General features: G+C 37.4%; 1 protein-coding gene across 8 annotated transcripts in view; it reads right to left on the reverse strand.

Moving 5' to 3' along the window:
- The window catches only part of NCOA1 (nuclear receptor coactivator 1), a 220,965-nt gene that overhangs the window by 57,316 nt on the left and 150,655 nt on the right, over positions 1-12,994 (reverse strand). For all 8 annotated transcript variants that reach the window (XM_040224480.1, XM_040224484.1, XM_040224483.1 and 5 more), the window contains 2 exons: positions 10,415-10,555; positions 150-297 (listed from right to left, as the gene is read on the reverse strand). In XM_040224480.1, the coding sequence (XP_040080414.1) occupies positions 150-297; positions 10,415-10,555 (289 nt within the window). The remainder of the gene's footprint in view (positions 1-149; positions 298-10,414; positions 10,556-12,994) is intronic.

The following is a 12,994-nucleotide window of genomic DNA, read 5'->3' on the forward strand; positions in this document are numbered from 1 at the left end:
TATGGATATACTGATTATATTCTCACCATGCTAGTTAAATGCCTAATGTAAAACTCGTTTTCTAGCCATCAAGAGTATAAAACTTTCTTCTCTAAGAAGAGATATGTGAACTGACTTATTTCATATGAAACTCTGCAAATAAGTAGTACCTGTCGATGATATGAATTCCCATGATGAAAGGTTGCATGTCTGGACTTTGAGGGTAGCAAAGTTTACACTTGGTGTGGGCGCTAAGCATTGTCCCATCATTCAATATGAATCTATAGGATGGGCTGGAGGCAGTGCCACGAGTCATCACTGTTTCAAACAAAAGAGAAACCTAGTTAAAATGCTGACACTTACACTTTGGGCAGAGGAGAGTTACCAAGCCTTATTTCTACCTAGAACCTCATTTAAATGTCCCTCCAATTGCTACCTGCTCAGACTCAAGGTATGGTTCAGATAAAGCAGATATCTGAGGGGAAAAAATGATTCGGGGTGAATATACAGTCTGAAGACAGGTTTTAATTCAGTTCTACTTGAATGGGTGCCTCCTCACAGAAGCTGTGATTATGAAGAAACCACAAACCACAAAAAAGTCAACCCAATCTTTCCCTATAATGGGGCAGCTCCTTAAATTTATTAAGTGTTCATTAAAAAGACCAAGAAGTAACTTTCTCCTCTCTCCTTTTCAGTATTATCTCTAACAAGGTTTTCCACCCCTTTAGCGGGCTGATTTTTAAAAACAGCTTTATTGAGATATCAACAAAGCACAAAATTCACCAAGTTTTGATTAGTCTGCAGAACTCTTTAACCGAAATTCAAATTTAGTTTTTCACTCAGGAATGTGAATCAAAAAGATCCATCCCGACAAATTACTATAGTCATATACATTATTTTTGATGTTTGAATTTAGTTTACTAATAAGCAAATTAATAATAAAGCCTCTGATTATTAATACAGAATAAAACCTAGATTAAGGCAATTGAATCACTAAATACACAACATGAGTTACGTTTGTCTTAAGGCTTTATTAACAACAGATGAAACTCTAACTCTACTGGTTGATTTTTATGAAATACATAAAGGCTACACCAGACTACTAAATAAGAAAATGTCATCAGTGTTTCAGTAATACAACAGAATTCTTTTTTAAGGAAGATTTAATAGGTAGATTCAGCTATACCAAGGTTAAAAATCATATTCACTTAAATATAAGAATTATTACCACAAATGACTATATAATTTAGCCTGTAATGACTGTTAGTCCTATTTTCAAAGACATTTTAGAAAGAGCTTCAATCACACTTTAAAGACATATGAAAAAGACAAAATGACCAATTGATAATTTTTGAAGCTACATATTACTTTAAGCAATGAGAAGCCAGGCTCTATTTTATTGTCTTGGGTACACCATGTAAACTGAAGAGGGCATAATCTGCTGGAAATCTGTTACATGCATAAATCTCCCTCAGTACCAAAATCAGGATATAAACTTAACTGCAAGGACTTCTTACCCATCTGGCAATTTCAGCCAAATCTTGGCACATTTACCAAATAAAATATGGAAAAATTTAGTATCTAGTGAAATAATAAATGATAAAAAAGTCTTAATGAAAACCAGTAATTTCTGTGTAAGGATATAAGTTAAATGTTTGTTATGACAAAACCCTAAAAAATATTAATTCCCATCTGTCAATATCTTTTGACAATATATTTTGGAAAAAACAGTTGTAACAAAAAGGTGGTATTTTAAGATAAATTATTAGTGTGGGACAATGAGAAAGTTATAAATATATATTTAGTTATAAATATAAATAAAGGGCAAGAAAAGATACAATATGTATTTCATGTTATTTTGCTTATGTCATTCTATTTCCTCATCAGTATTTATTTCTCATTAGGATCATTCTGCTGCAACATTCATTGGCTCTTCACCATTGAACTCATTGTCCAATATGGTAGGCATCAGTCACTACCATAATGTGGAAAATGAAATTTAAAATTCAGTTCCTTACTCACATTTGCCACATGTCAGGTACTCAGTAGATGGATGTGGCTAGTGACTACAATAGTGGACAGTAGAGCTCCATACATACAATTTCATTTTGCATTTCCAATCTTATTCTTCATTATTTTCTAAATATCTCTTCTATAGCTCTTTGAGTAGGAGTAGATAACCTTTAATACATTTATTTTTCTTCTTCAGGTAGAATAAACATGAGTTAATACTATGTCCCGTTCTTGTTTTCCACTCTCCATTGAAACTATACGATGCTTTGCATATACAGTTGCACTCATCTCACATGCTAGTAATGTAATGCTCAAAATTCTCTAAGCCAGGCTTCAGCAATACGTGAACCGTGAACTTCCAGATGTTCAAGCTGGTTTTAGAAAAGGCAGAGGAACCAGAGATCAAATGGCCAACATCTGCTGGATCATCGAAAAAGCAAGAGTTCCAGAAAAAACATCTATTTCTGCTTTATCGACTATGCCAAAGCCTTTGACTGTGTGGATCACAATAAACTGTGGAAAATTCTGAAAGAGATGGGAATACCAGACCACCTGACCTGCCTCTTGAGAAATCTATACGCAGGTCAGGAAGCAACAGTTAGAACTGGACATGGAACAACAGACTGGTTCCAAATAGGAAAAGGAGTACAACAAGGCTGTGTATTGTCACCCTGCTTATTTAACTTATATGCAGAGTACATCATGAGAAATGCTGGACTGGAAGAAGCACAGGCCGGAATCAAGATTGCCGGGAGAAATATCAATAACCTCAGATATGCAGATGACACCATCCTTATGGCAGAAAGTGAAGAGGAACTCAAAAGCCTCTTGATGAAAGTGAAAGAGGAGAGTGAAAAAGTTGGCTTAAAGCTCAACATTCAAAAACAAAGATCATGGCATCTAGTCCCATCACTTCATGGGAAATAGATGGGGAAACAGTGGAAACAGTGTCAGAGTTTATTTTTTTGGGCTCCAAAATCACTGCAGATGGTGACTGCAGCCATGAAATTAAAAGACACTTACTCCTTGGGAGGAAAGTTACGACCAACCTAGATAGCATGTTGAAAAGCAGAGACATGACTTTGCCAACAAAGGTCTGTCTAGTCAAGGCTATGGTTTTTCCAGTGGTCATGTATGGATGTGAGAGTTGGACTGTGAAGAAAGCTGAGCACTGAAGAATTGATGCTTTTGAACTGTGGTGCTGGAGAAGACTCTTGAGAGTCCCTTGGACTGCAAGGAGATCCAACCAGTCCATTCTAAAGGAGATCAGCCCTGGGTGTTCTTTGGAAGGAATGATGCTAAAGCTGAAACTCCAGTACTTTGGCCACCTCATGCGAAAAGTTAACTCATTGGAAAAGACTCTGATGCTGGGAGGGACTGGGGACAGGAGGAGAAGGGGATCACAGAGATGGCTAGCTGGCATCACTGACTTGATGGACGTGAGTCTGAGTGAACTCTGGGAGTTGGTTATCGACAGGGAGACCTGGCGTGCTGCGATTCATGGGGTCGCAAAGAGTCAACTAAGCGACTCAACTGAACTGAACTGAACTGAGTACATATTTGCTAACTGAAATTCAACTTGAATTTCATCTCAATAGGTTAATATTGATTTGTTAATACTGATCAACTACTACCATTTTTCTTTAAAGGATAGATTTTAAATCTTACCTATCTTCTCAAATGCTTATATTGTATTTTATGTTTTTGTCTGTGTAGAAATCCAGATTTACTTTTGTAATGAAAATTATTGGAGACAAATTTCTTGACTTATTGACACGCCCTGTAAAGTGAGAAAGAACTAGAATCTCGGAGAATATTAACATAGAAACATTAAGATACTTGGGCTTCCCAGGTATGCCAGTGGTAGAAAAACCCCTGCCAATGCAGGAGATATAAGAGATGTTGGTTTGACCCCTGGGTCGGGAAGATTCCCTGGTGAAGGGCACGGCAACCCACTCCATTATTCTTGCCTGGAGAATCCCATGGACAGAGAAGCCTGGTAGACTGCAAAGAGTCACCAGGGTTGCAAAGAGTCGGACTTGACTGAATTGACTGAAGCATGCATTAAGATAATTTATGTGGATTACAGAAACATTAAGAGTTCTTTGGTAATTATGCTGCCTTAATTTGGAAGATGCTAAATTAATGAAAATTCTAAAATTGAGGAACCTCTACTAACTTAATACAGGAAAATTATTACAAGATTTTTCTTTTTACAGTTCAAGTTTTGAAGTTAAATGGTTTATTTTGGATAACAATGTACAGAATAAGACTCAGGAAAAGGAAAGCAGTACAGATCAATGAAAACAATAAAAGCCTAGGAATCAGATTTAGGTATGAACTCTGACTCTCTCATTTATAAGTTTAGGACTTAATAATACAAATTAACCTTTGCCCAGTATCACTAAAATGGAGCCAGTTTACTGTGAGATAATACCTAGCATGGAGCCTGGTATATAGCAGGTACTTAATGAATATTTCCTGAATAAATACCAAAGAAAAAACAAACAAAAAATATGTAGCTTCCAAAGTACTTGCGTCCTGTGTCACACTCACATTCGGCCAATACCAAGATACCTCTTATACTAATAGCTTCAACTCTGTATAACAATCTAAAATTTTGAATTAAGATGTGAGTATTGGAGCCATAGGGCTTCTCTAGTGGCTCACACAGTAAAGAATCTGCCTGCAATGCAGGAGGTTTGGGTTGGATCCTTAGGTAGGGAAGATCCTCTGGAGAAGGAAGATATTAAGAATATGTGCCAACAATACACTGAAGAACTATACAAAAAAGGTTTTAATGACCCAGATAACCATGATGGTGTGGTCAGTCACCTAGAGCCAGACATCCTGGATTGTGAAGTCAAGTGGGCTTTAGGAACCATTACCTCAAACAAAGCTAGTAGAGGTGATAGAATTCCAGCTGAGCTATTTCAAATCCTGAAAGTTGGTGCTGTAAAAGTGCTGCACACAATATGTCAATAAATTTGGAAAACTCAGCAGTGGCCACAGGACTGGAAAAGTTTAGTTTTCATTTCAATCCCAAAGAAGGGCAATGCCAAAGAATGTTCAAAGTACCACACAACTGTACTCATTTCACATGCCAGTGAAGTAATGGTCAAAATCCTTCAAGCTAGACTTCAACAGTACATGAACCAAGAATTTCCAAAGATAGAAGTTGGATTTAGAAAAGGCAGAGGAACCAGAGATCAGATTGCTAACATTTATTGGATCATAGAGAAAGCAACGGAATTCCAGAAGAACGTCTATTTCTGTTTCTATTGACGACGCCAAACCTCTGACTGTGTATCACAACAAACTGTGGAAAATTCCTAAAGAGATGGGAATACCAGACTACCTTACCTGCCTCCTGAGACCTGTATGAAGGTCAAGAAGCAACAGTAAGAACTGGACATGGAACAACAGACTGGTTCAAAATTGAGAAAAGGAGTTTTCAAGGCTGAATATTGTGACCCCACATATTTAACTTATATGCAGAATACATCATGCAAAATGTTGGGATGGATGAATCACAAGCAGGAATCAAGATTGCCAGGAGAAATGTCAACAACCTCAGATACACTACATATACCTCAGATGATACCACTCATTAGGTGGAAGAGGAACTAAAGAGCCTCTCGATAAGAGTGAAAGAGGAGAATGAAAAAACTGGCTTAAAACTCAACATTCAAAAGAGCATAAGATCACAGCATCCAGTCTCATCACTTCATGGCAAATAGAAGGGGACAAAGTGGAAATAGTGACAGATTTTATTTTCCTGGGCTCCAAAATCACTGCAGATGGTGACTGCAGCCATGAAATTAAAAGAGGCTTGCTTCTTGGGAGGAAAGCCATGACCAACCTAGACAGCATATTAAAAAGCAGACCTTTGTCACTTTGCTGACAAAGGACCATATAGTCAAAGCTACGGTTTTTCTAGTAGCCATGTGCAGATGTGAGAGCTGAACCATAAAGAATGCTGAGTGCTGAACAATTGATGCTTTTGAATTGTGGTGCTGGAGAAGAGTCTTGGGAGTCCCTTGGACAGCAAGGAGATCAAACCAGTCAATCCTAAAGGAAATCAACCCTGAATATGTGCTGGAAGGACTAATGCTGAAGCTGAAGCTCCAATACTTTGGCCACCTGATGTGAAGAGCCAACTCACTGCAAAAGACTGTTTCTGGGAAAGACAGGACAGGAGGAGAAGGGACAACCAAGGATGAGATGGTTGCATGGCATATCGATACAATGGACATAAGTTTGAGCAAACTCCAGGAAAGAGTGAAGGACTTGGAGTCCTGGCGTTTTTAGTCCATGGGGTCACAAAGAGTCGGACTTGTCTTAGCAACTGAACAATGAGAGCCGTAATTCTTTACAGGACTGACTGGTTAGAGTATTGCTCTACACGCCAAATTTTCTCCATAAGTAAGACTGAGAAATGGACTAAACTATTCGGAATTACATTTGATCACAGATTCTGATCTTGTTTTCTGATTTAGCTTTGTCAGGTTTTGATCCTTGACCCTGAGTTTTAGAATACTTAGTGAGGAGGGGTGATACTGATGTGGTAGTACTGACACTCCAGAAACTCTTCAAAGAACCTAGAAATCTGGTTTAACAACTGTCCCAAAGGAATGTTATCAGGCACCTTAGGGAAACATTTAACCTAGACTTTTTTCTAAAAGAACGATTCTGAATTGAACTGAACTTAGGAAGCTTTTTGAAACTATATAGCTACACGAACTTCCTCCCAGTTTAGGAAGTTCCTCAGGTGACCCTGATACCCATACAGCACCCCCTCACCTCCCGGTCTCAGTGGTGAACCACTCCTTTAATCTAGTTTATCCTGCAAGCTCCCACGTACTGTTTCGCTGAAATGTGTTTTCAATTTTTGATTCTGGAAAATAAAATGGTCAACACTCTTTAAAAGCAGTCTGTGAGCTGTCTCTGTCAAAAGCAGCTGAAAAACTAAACTAAGAACTTAAGTTTTTAATGCACATTAGGATTTTATACCAGCTGCTGCCTTTAAAAAGTAAGTTAAAGGCAGGAAAAAAGACAGATGGAGGACCAATTTTCTTGCCTAAATATCAGATATGCAGATGACACCACCATTATGGCACAAAGTGAAGAAGAACTAAAGAGCCTCTTGATGAAAGTGAAAGAGGAGAGTGAAAAAGTTGGCTTAAAGCTCAACATTCAGAAAAACTAAGATCATGGTATCTGGTCCCATCACTTCATGGCAAATAGATGGGGAAACAGTGGCTGACTTTATTTTTCGCAGCTCCAAAATCACTGCAGATGGTGATGGCAGCCATGAAATTAAAAGACGCTTACTCCTTGGAAGGAAAGTTATGACCAACCTAGACAGCACATCAGAGAAGGCAATGGCACCCCACTCCAGTCCTCTTGCCTGGAAAATCCCATGGATGGAGGAGCCTGGTAGGCTGTAGTCCATGGGGTCGCTAAGAATCAGACACGACTGAGCAACTTTCCTTTCACTTTTCACTTTCATGCATTGGAGAAGGAAATGGCAACCCACTCCAGTGTTCCTGCCTGGAGAATCCCAGGGACGGGGGAGCCTGGTGGGCTTCTGTCTATGGGGTCGCACAGAGTTGAACACAACTGAAGCGACTTAGCAGCAGCAGCAGACAGCACATTAAAAAGCAGAGACATTACTTTGTCAACAAAGGTCCGTCTAGTCAAGGCTATAGTTTTTTCAGTAGTCATGTATGGATGTGAGAGTTGGACTATAAAGAAAGCTGAGCACAGAAGAATTGATGCTTTTGAACTGTGGTGTTGGAGAGGACTCTTGAGAGTCCCTTGGACTGCAAGGAGATCCAACCAGTCCATCCTAAAGGAAATCTGTCCTGGGTGTTTCTTTGGAAGGACTGATGTTAAAGCTGAAACTCCAATATTTTGGCCACCTGATGTGAAGAGCTGACTTATTTGAAAAGACCCTGATGTTGGTAAAGATTGAGGGCAGGAGGAAAAGGGGACGACAGAGGATGAGATGGTTAGATGGCATCACCGACTCAATGGACATGAGTCTGAGTGAACTCCGGGAGTTGGTGATGGACAGGGAGGCCTGGCATGCTGCGATTCATGGGGTCACAAAGAGTCAGACACAACTGAGTGACTGAACTGAACTGATAGAGGTTTTATATTTTAAAAGTTTTACAGAAAATCAAGGATACAGTGGCATAATATTATGCCACTAAAGCACTATCAGTGATAGTTCTTTATACTATCCCTAGTGGAAAGGCAGCAAGGAAACTGCAAAGGCTATTTACATCTCTCTCCATTCTTAGCAGACCAGTAGTTCTCCAACTTGATGTACTTAAGCATCACCTTCAGAGCTTGTTTAAAATACATGGGCCCTCACCTGAGATTTTAATTCAGTACGTCAACATCTTTAATAGGTGATTCCCATGTAACTGTTTCATGGACCACATTTTTCTTACCAGGTTAGGTACTGATGAATACAACATATAAGAAAAAGATGCACTCAATTCATAAATGCTATTTGGCAAGTTGTCCAGAATCTCCATAACACTAGAGTCAGAGTCACATGAATTCTGGGGAATTTAACTCTAAGAAAAAAGTTATTTCTATTGAGAAATTTTTTTTTTCTTAAAAAAGTAAAAGAAAAGGACATTAAGACATGACTAATGGAGAAGAGGTGTTGAATTATATTTTTTTTACATTTCTCTCTAAATTGCTTCACTTCATATGTTAATGATTAGTTACTTATTACACTTTAATCAATCTATTTTATAGAGAATTCCAATGGTTTAGAAACACATGCTTTAAACCATGGCTCAATCACATATATGGGAAGCCTAACATTTGGACAATGAGACAATAATCTAATCCTGCTTTGCCTTGGTCATAATGTATATAAATTATAGGCAAGTAAAACTAAAAGTCTTTTAAGTAAGCCTTGGAAGGTTTAACTTATAAAGTTAAGGTCAAAATCAAACAGAAGACAATCATATACCTCGGCACTTGAGGGAGTAAGTGGAGGCAGTGCTCTGAATCTCCTACTTACACAAAAGTCAAGTGCTATAGATAGAGGGAGTCACAAAGTTGGCAATAGTTGCAAACTATTGGATGGCAATAGTTGCTTTCTGCAATTGTTTCCAAACTTGACTGTACTTCAGGATTGCCTGGGGAACTTCTTGGTCATATCCATTGAAACACCATCTTTGGGGATGGTAAAAGTAAGAGGCCCACCGAAGAACCGTTAGTCTGTACAAAGCTGTTCCAGAAGTAGACAGACTAGTGAGATTCAAACAGATGGCTTTCCAGAAAAAAAAATCAAGCTGCTTCCTTCACATACCATTAGGAAGCAGCTGACCTAAAACGTAATGAATGAAAAATCATTTGTAAACTGAGGAAACCTAATGTAACAGGAAAATGTTAAAATTAAGAAAAGTGATAGAATAATGAAAAATATTTTTTAAATTGTTTTTCAGGAGTAGCCATACAAAGAGTTTCTTCCCAGGGAAATTGTTTACTTAGAGATTAGAGAATAAATTACAATGGGAAAGGTATATTAGGCTCCCATAATTTCATGACAATATTTTAAAATGTATCAAAACTTCTTATCTTTGAATCTTTATAAATTTTCTGGCCTTAACTCTCAGCTAATTTTTCCTATCTTTCCTAAAATACTGTTAAGTTCCTTAAGGGTGGGAATATGCTTGTTTCATATTCCCATAGTACTTACTATGACATAGCAGTTGTTTAATTATTAATTAATAATTTCATATGACATAATTTTAACTTGAAACTCCCATGTGAGTCAGGAGATACTGGTACTGTAACGGTCATGAAGTACAGATCTACATGCATGATATAGATCTGTACTATCTAAAAGCCCTTTGACATGCTTGTTCTGCTTGGAGTGACCTTCTAAAAGCCAGACAAAAATAGCACTTCCTCTCTAAAGCCATCCCTTATTTTCAAGTCAGAATTAATTTTTTTATTCTTTGGTTTTATCTTTATTATTATGGCCCAGGCCACAGATCTTTAAAAGAGTCATATATCCTCCCAATACAATAGATTTTAAGCTTCTGGAAGCCAAAACCCTGCTTTGTCATCCTTGAATCCCTGGCACCTTACATAGTGTTCTATGTATGTGAAGAACTTGATACATGTCTGCTGAATGAATGAATGAATGAATGAGTGACCACCACATGATACCCTGTTCTTTAAAATGTGCATCCCAAAATTCAGTATCTACTCATGAGTTACTTTGCTTACCCATTTCTTCCTTTCCTAAAACTGATTATTGTAAAAACTAATTTGCAATACTTGATAAGAAAATACTTATCAACCCATAGATTGTATATATGTTATTCAGTATTAATAAAGAGCAAGGTTAATGAAAATAGCTGAGAGGAAAAGAAAAAAACCTTACCTTCTTGAAATAGTTGTCTGGCATAAGATGGCTCTCTGCCTTGAGGTTGGAAAAAAGCATAAATGCACTTTCTCACTAAATCTTCCCAGCCAGTTCTGCCAGCAGCTCTCAGGGAACTAGTATCAATAGAGATGATTTTACCTATACAAAGAATGAAAGCTTACATGTATGATAGCCTCTGGATATGTCATTCACATTTCAAGACTAATATGCATCTAAAAATATTCTGCTGCCTCTCAAATGCTTAATGGACAAAAGCACTAAAAAGCACTATTAATTTTTATTATATATAGTAACAGAGTGTATCAGTGACATGAAAATACAAAATTGTTTTGGCCTTGGAGTGTGTTGTATCACATCGTAAAATTCAATACCAATCAAGCATTAAAGTCATACCATAAAGACCCAAAGCTATGGATACTAATGTAGGTCAAACTTTTCTGGGTTGCTCTTTGGATCCTGCTATCTATATACTAATGACTTACTGTGGATGGAGAGGCAGAGATGAACTATATTATTTTGGTTTAAATTAACTTCCAGTAATTAAGTGAAGAGACTATGAGAAAGTAACCAAGTCTTTCCTTTTCTACCTCCTCTTGATTTGTAAACAATATTGTACTTAAGAGTAAAGACTGAAGGCAAAAAAGTTAAATCAGAAAAAGATAAGTGAGAACATTAAGATCTGCTAGGCTATCTGCAAACAGAACATATGCTTTATAAAATTTAGTGCTGATTTGATACTGTTATCACATTTAAATAAGTTTCCTGAATGATTATGGAAGAATTCAGGCAAATTTCTTAATTGGGGGCCATTTAATCCAGTTGGTGATTTTTCAGATCAGTTTTATTTTCTATAAATCTTGTATTCATATAAGATAATATAGGGGAGATATATACATATATGTGTATGTGTGTTAGATTATTAAGGTGAGACCTACAAAGCCTCATCCAATTTCAGAACTTGAATATTACCAAGATCATCAATACCATTCCATTAAGTGTGTACTCCACACTTGTCACATCCCTCTGTCTTTATATTTTCCTGTCAATCTAGGCTGTTTCCAGTTTTTTGTCGTTACAATCAATACTGCTATGAATATCTTTCACATTTTCCATAGTGCATGAGGTACATAAGTAGGAACAGAACTGTTGAGTCATAGGTTACATGAATGTTCAACTTTATATTAAACTGTCTCCCAGAAACTTTTACAAGAGTTAATCCAACATCCTCGCCACTGCTTGGTTTATGTTATGGTCTAACTTTTGTATTTCCCTGATTAATAAGGTTGAATATTTTTCATGTTTATTCACCTCTCAAGTTTCCTCTTCTGTGAAGACCTGGCTGTCTTTTCTTCATCTTCCTTTTTTTCACACAATCAACTCAAATCTATTGTACTGTTTGTGCCTCTTTAACTAATCCCTTCTTTACATATTTACCTTGGTTTGTTTAGAAATAAAATCTTTATTAGACCTCTATAAAGTAGGGTCTAGAATCTAATATACCCAAGTATGTCAGATCAGGTTGTCACCCAAGTCTTAGCATAAGTGTAGAAAGAAAATAAATCAAAATTTAAATGAGGGAATTCTTGTTATTTTAGAACAGTTTGGGGACAGCCTGGTGAAGACTGTGATTGAAACTATAGATAATTTTGGACTTCCTGAGAGTTTCAGTCATTCAATTTTTGTCTCATCACATCAGGGACTAAGAACTGGTTATAGCAGAGAATCCACTGTTATATCATCTTCAAATGATTACTCCTCATATGCAGTGACAAAGGGAGGCCTGTGTGTGTGCTTATGTGTTCAAGTTCAGTATTAGGCCACATGAGAGCAATGAAGTCTGTAATTGCAGAAATGGAGGGTAGAAAGTAATCAAATTATCAATAATGGCAACGGAGAAGGCACTGGCACCCCACTCCAGTACTCTTGCCTGGAAAATCCCATGGACGGAGGAGCCTGGTGGGCTGCAAGTCCAAGGGGTCGCTAAGAGTTGGACACGACTGAGAGACTTCACTTTCACTTTTCACTTTCATGCACTGGAGAAGGAAATGGCAACCCACTCCAGTGTTCTTGCCTGGAGAATCCCAGGGACAGGGGAGCCTGGTGGGCTGCCGTCTATGGGGTTGCACAGAGTCAGACACGACTGAAGCGACTCAGCAGCAGCAATGGCAACAAATGATCAGTAATGTGATGAGTTCTTAGGAGGGAATCATAAATAGGCTGACTTAGAATACTTCTGCTTGCTAGAGCAAAGTTTAACTAACAAACCAACCAAACCACTGTTCAACATTTCCAGGGAGAAAACTTTTTTTAAGGGACAAGAACCACTTCATGTAGAGTTGGAAGTACTGCTAAAATTTAAGGAATTAAATATCTAATACTTTTTATAACTAGTTTATGATTGTTTATCTAACTCAATCCCATGATATAATGCCAATTTTATATTTTAAGAATACTTCATATTATTTTGGCATCTTTATATTTTCTTTATATTTTCTCTGGTATTTTTTGTGTGGTAACTGTGTACAGTATGGTAATGCCCTTTTAATAGTGCATTGGTGAAAGAAAACACAATATAAA

This window comes from Oryx dammah, unplaced genomic scaffold (genome assembly GCF_014754425.2).
Source record: "Oryx dammah isolate SB20612 unplaced genomic scaffold, SCBI_Odam_1.1 HiC_scaffold_25, whole genome shotgun sequence".
Taxonomy (NCBI): Eukaryota; Metazoa; Chordata; class Mammalia; order Artiodactyla; family Bovidae; genus Oryx; species Oryx dammah.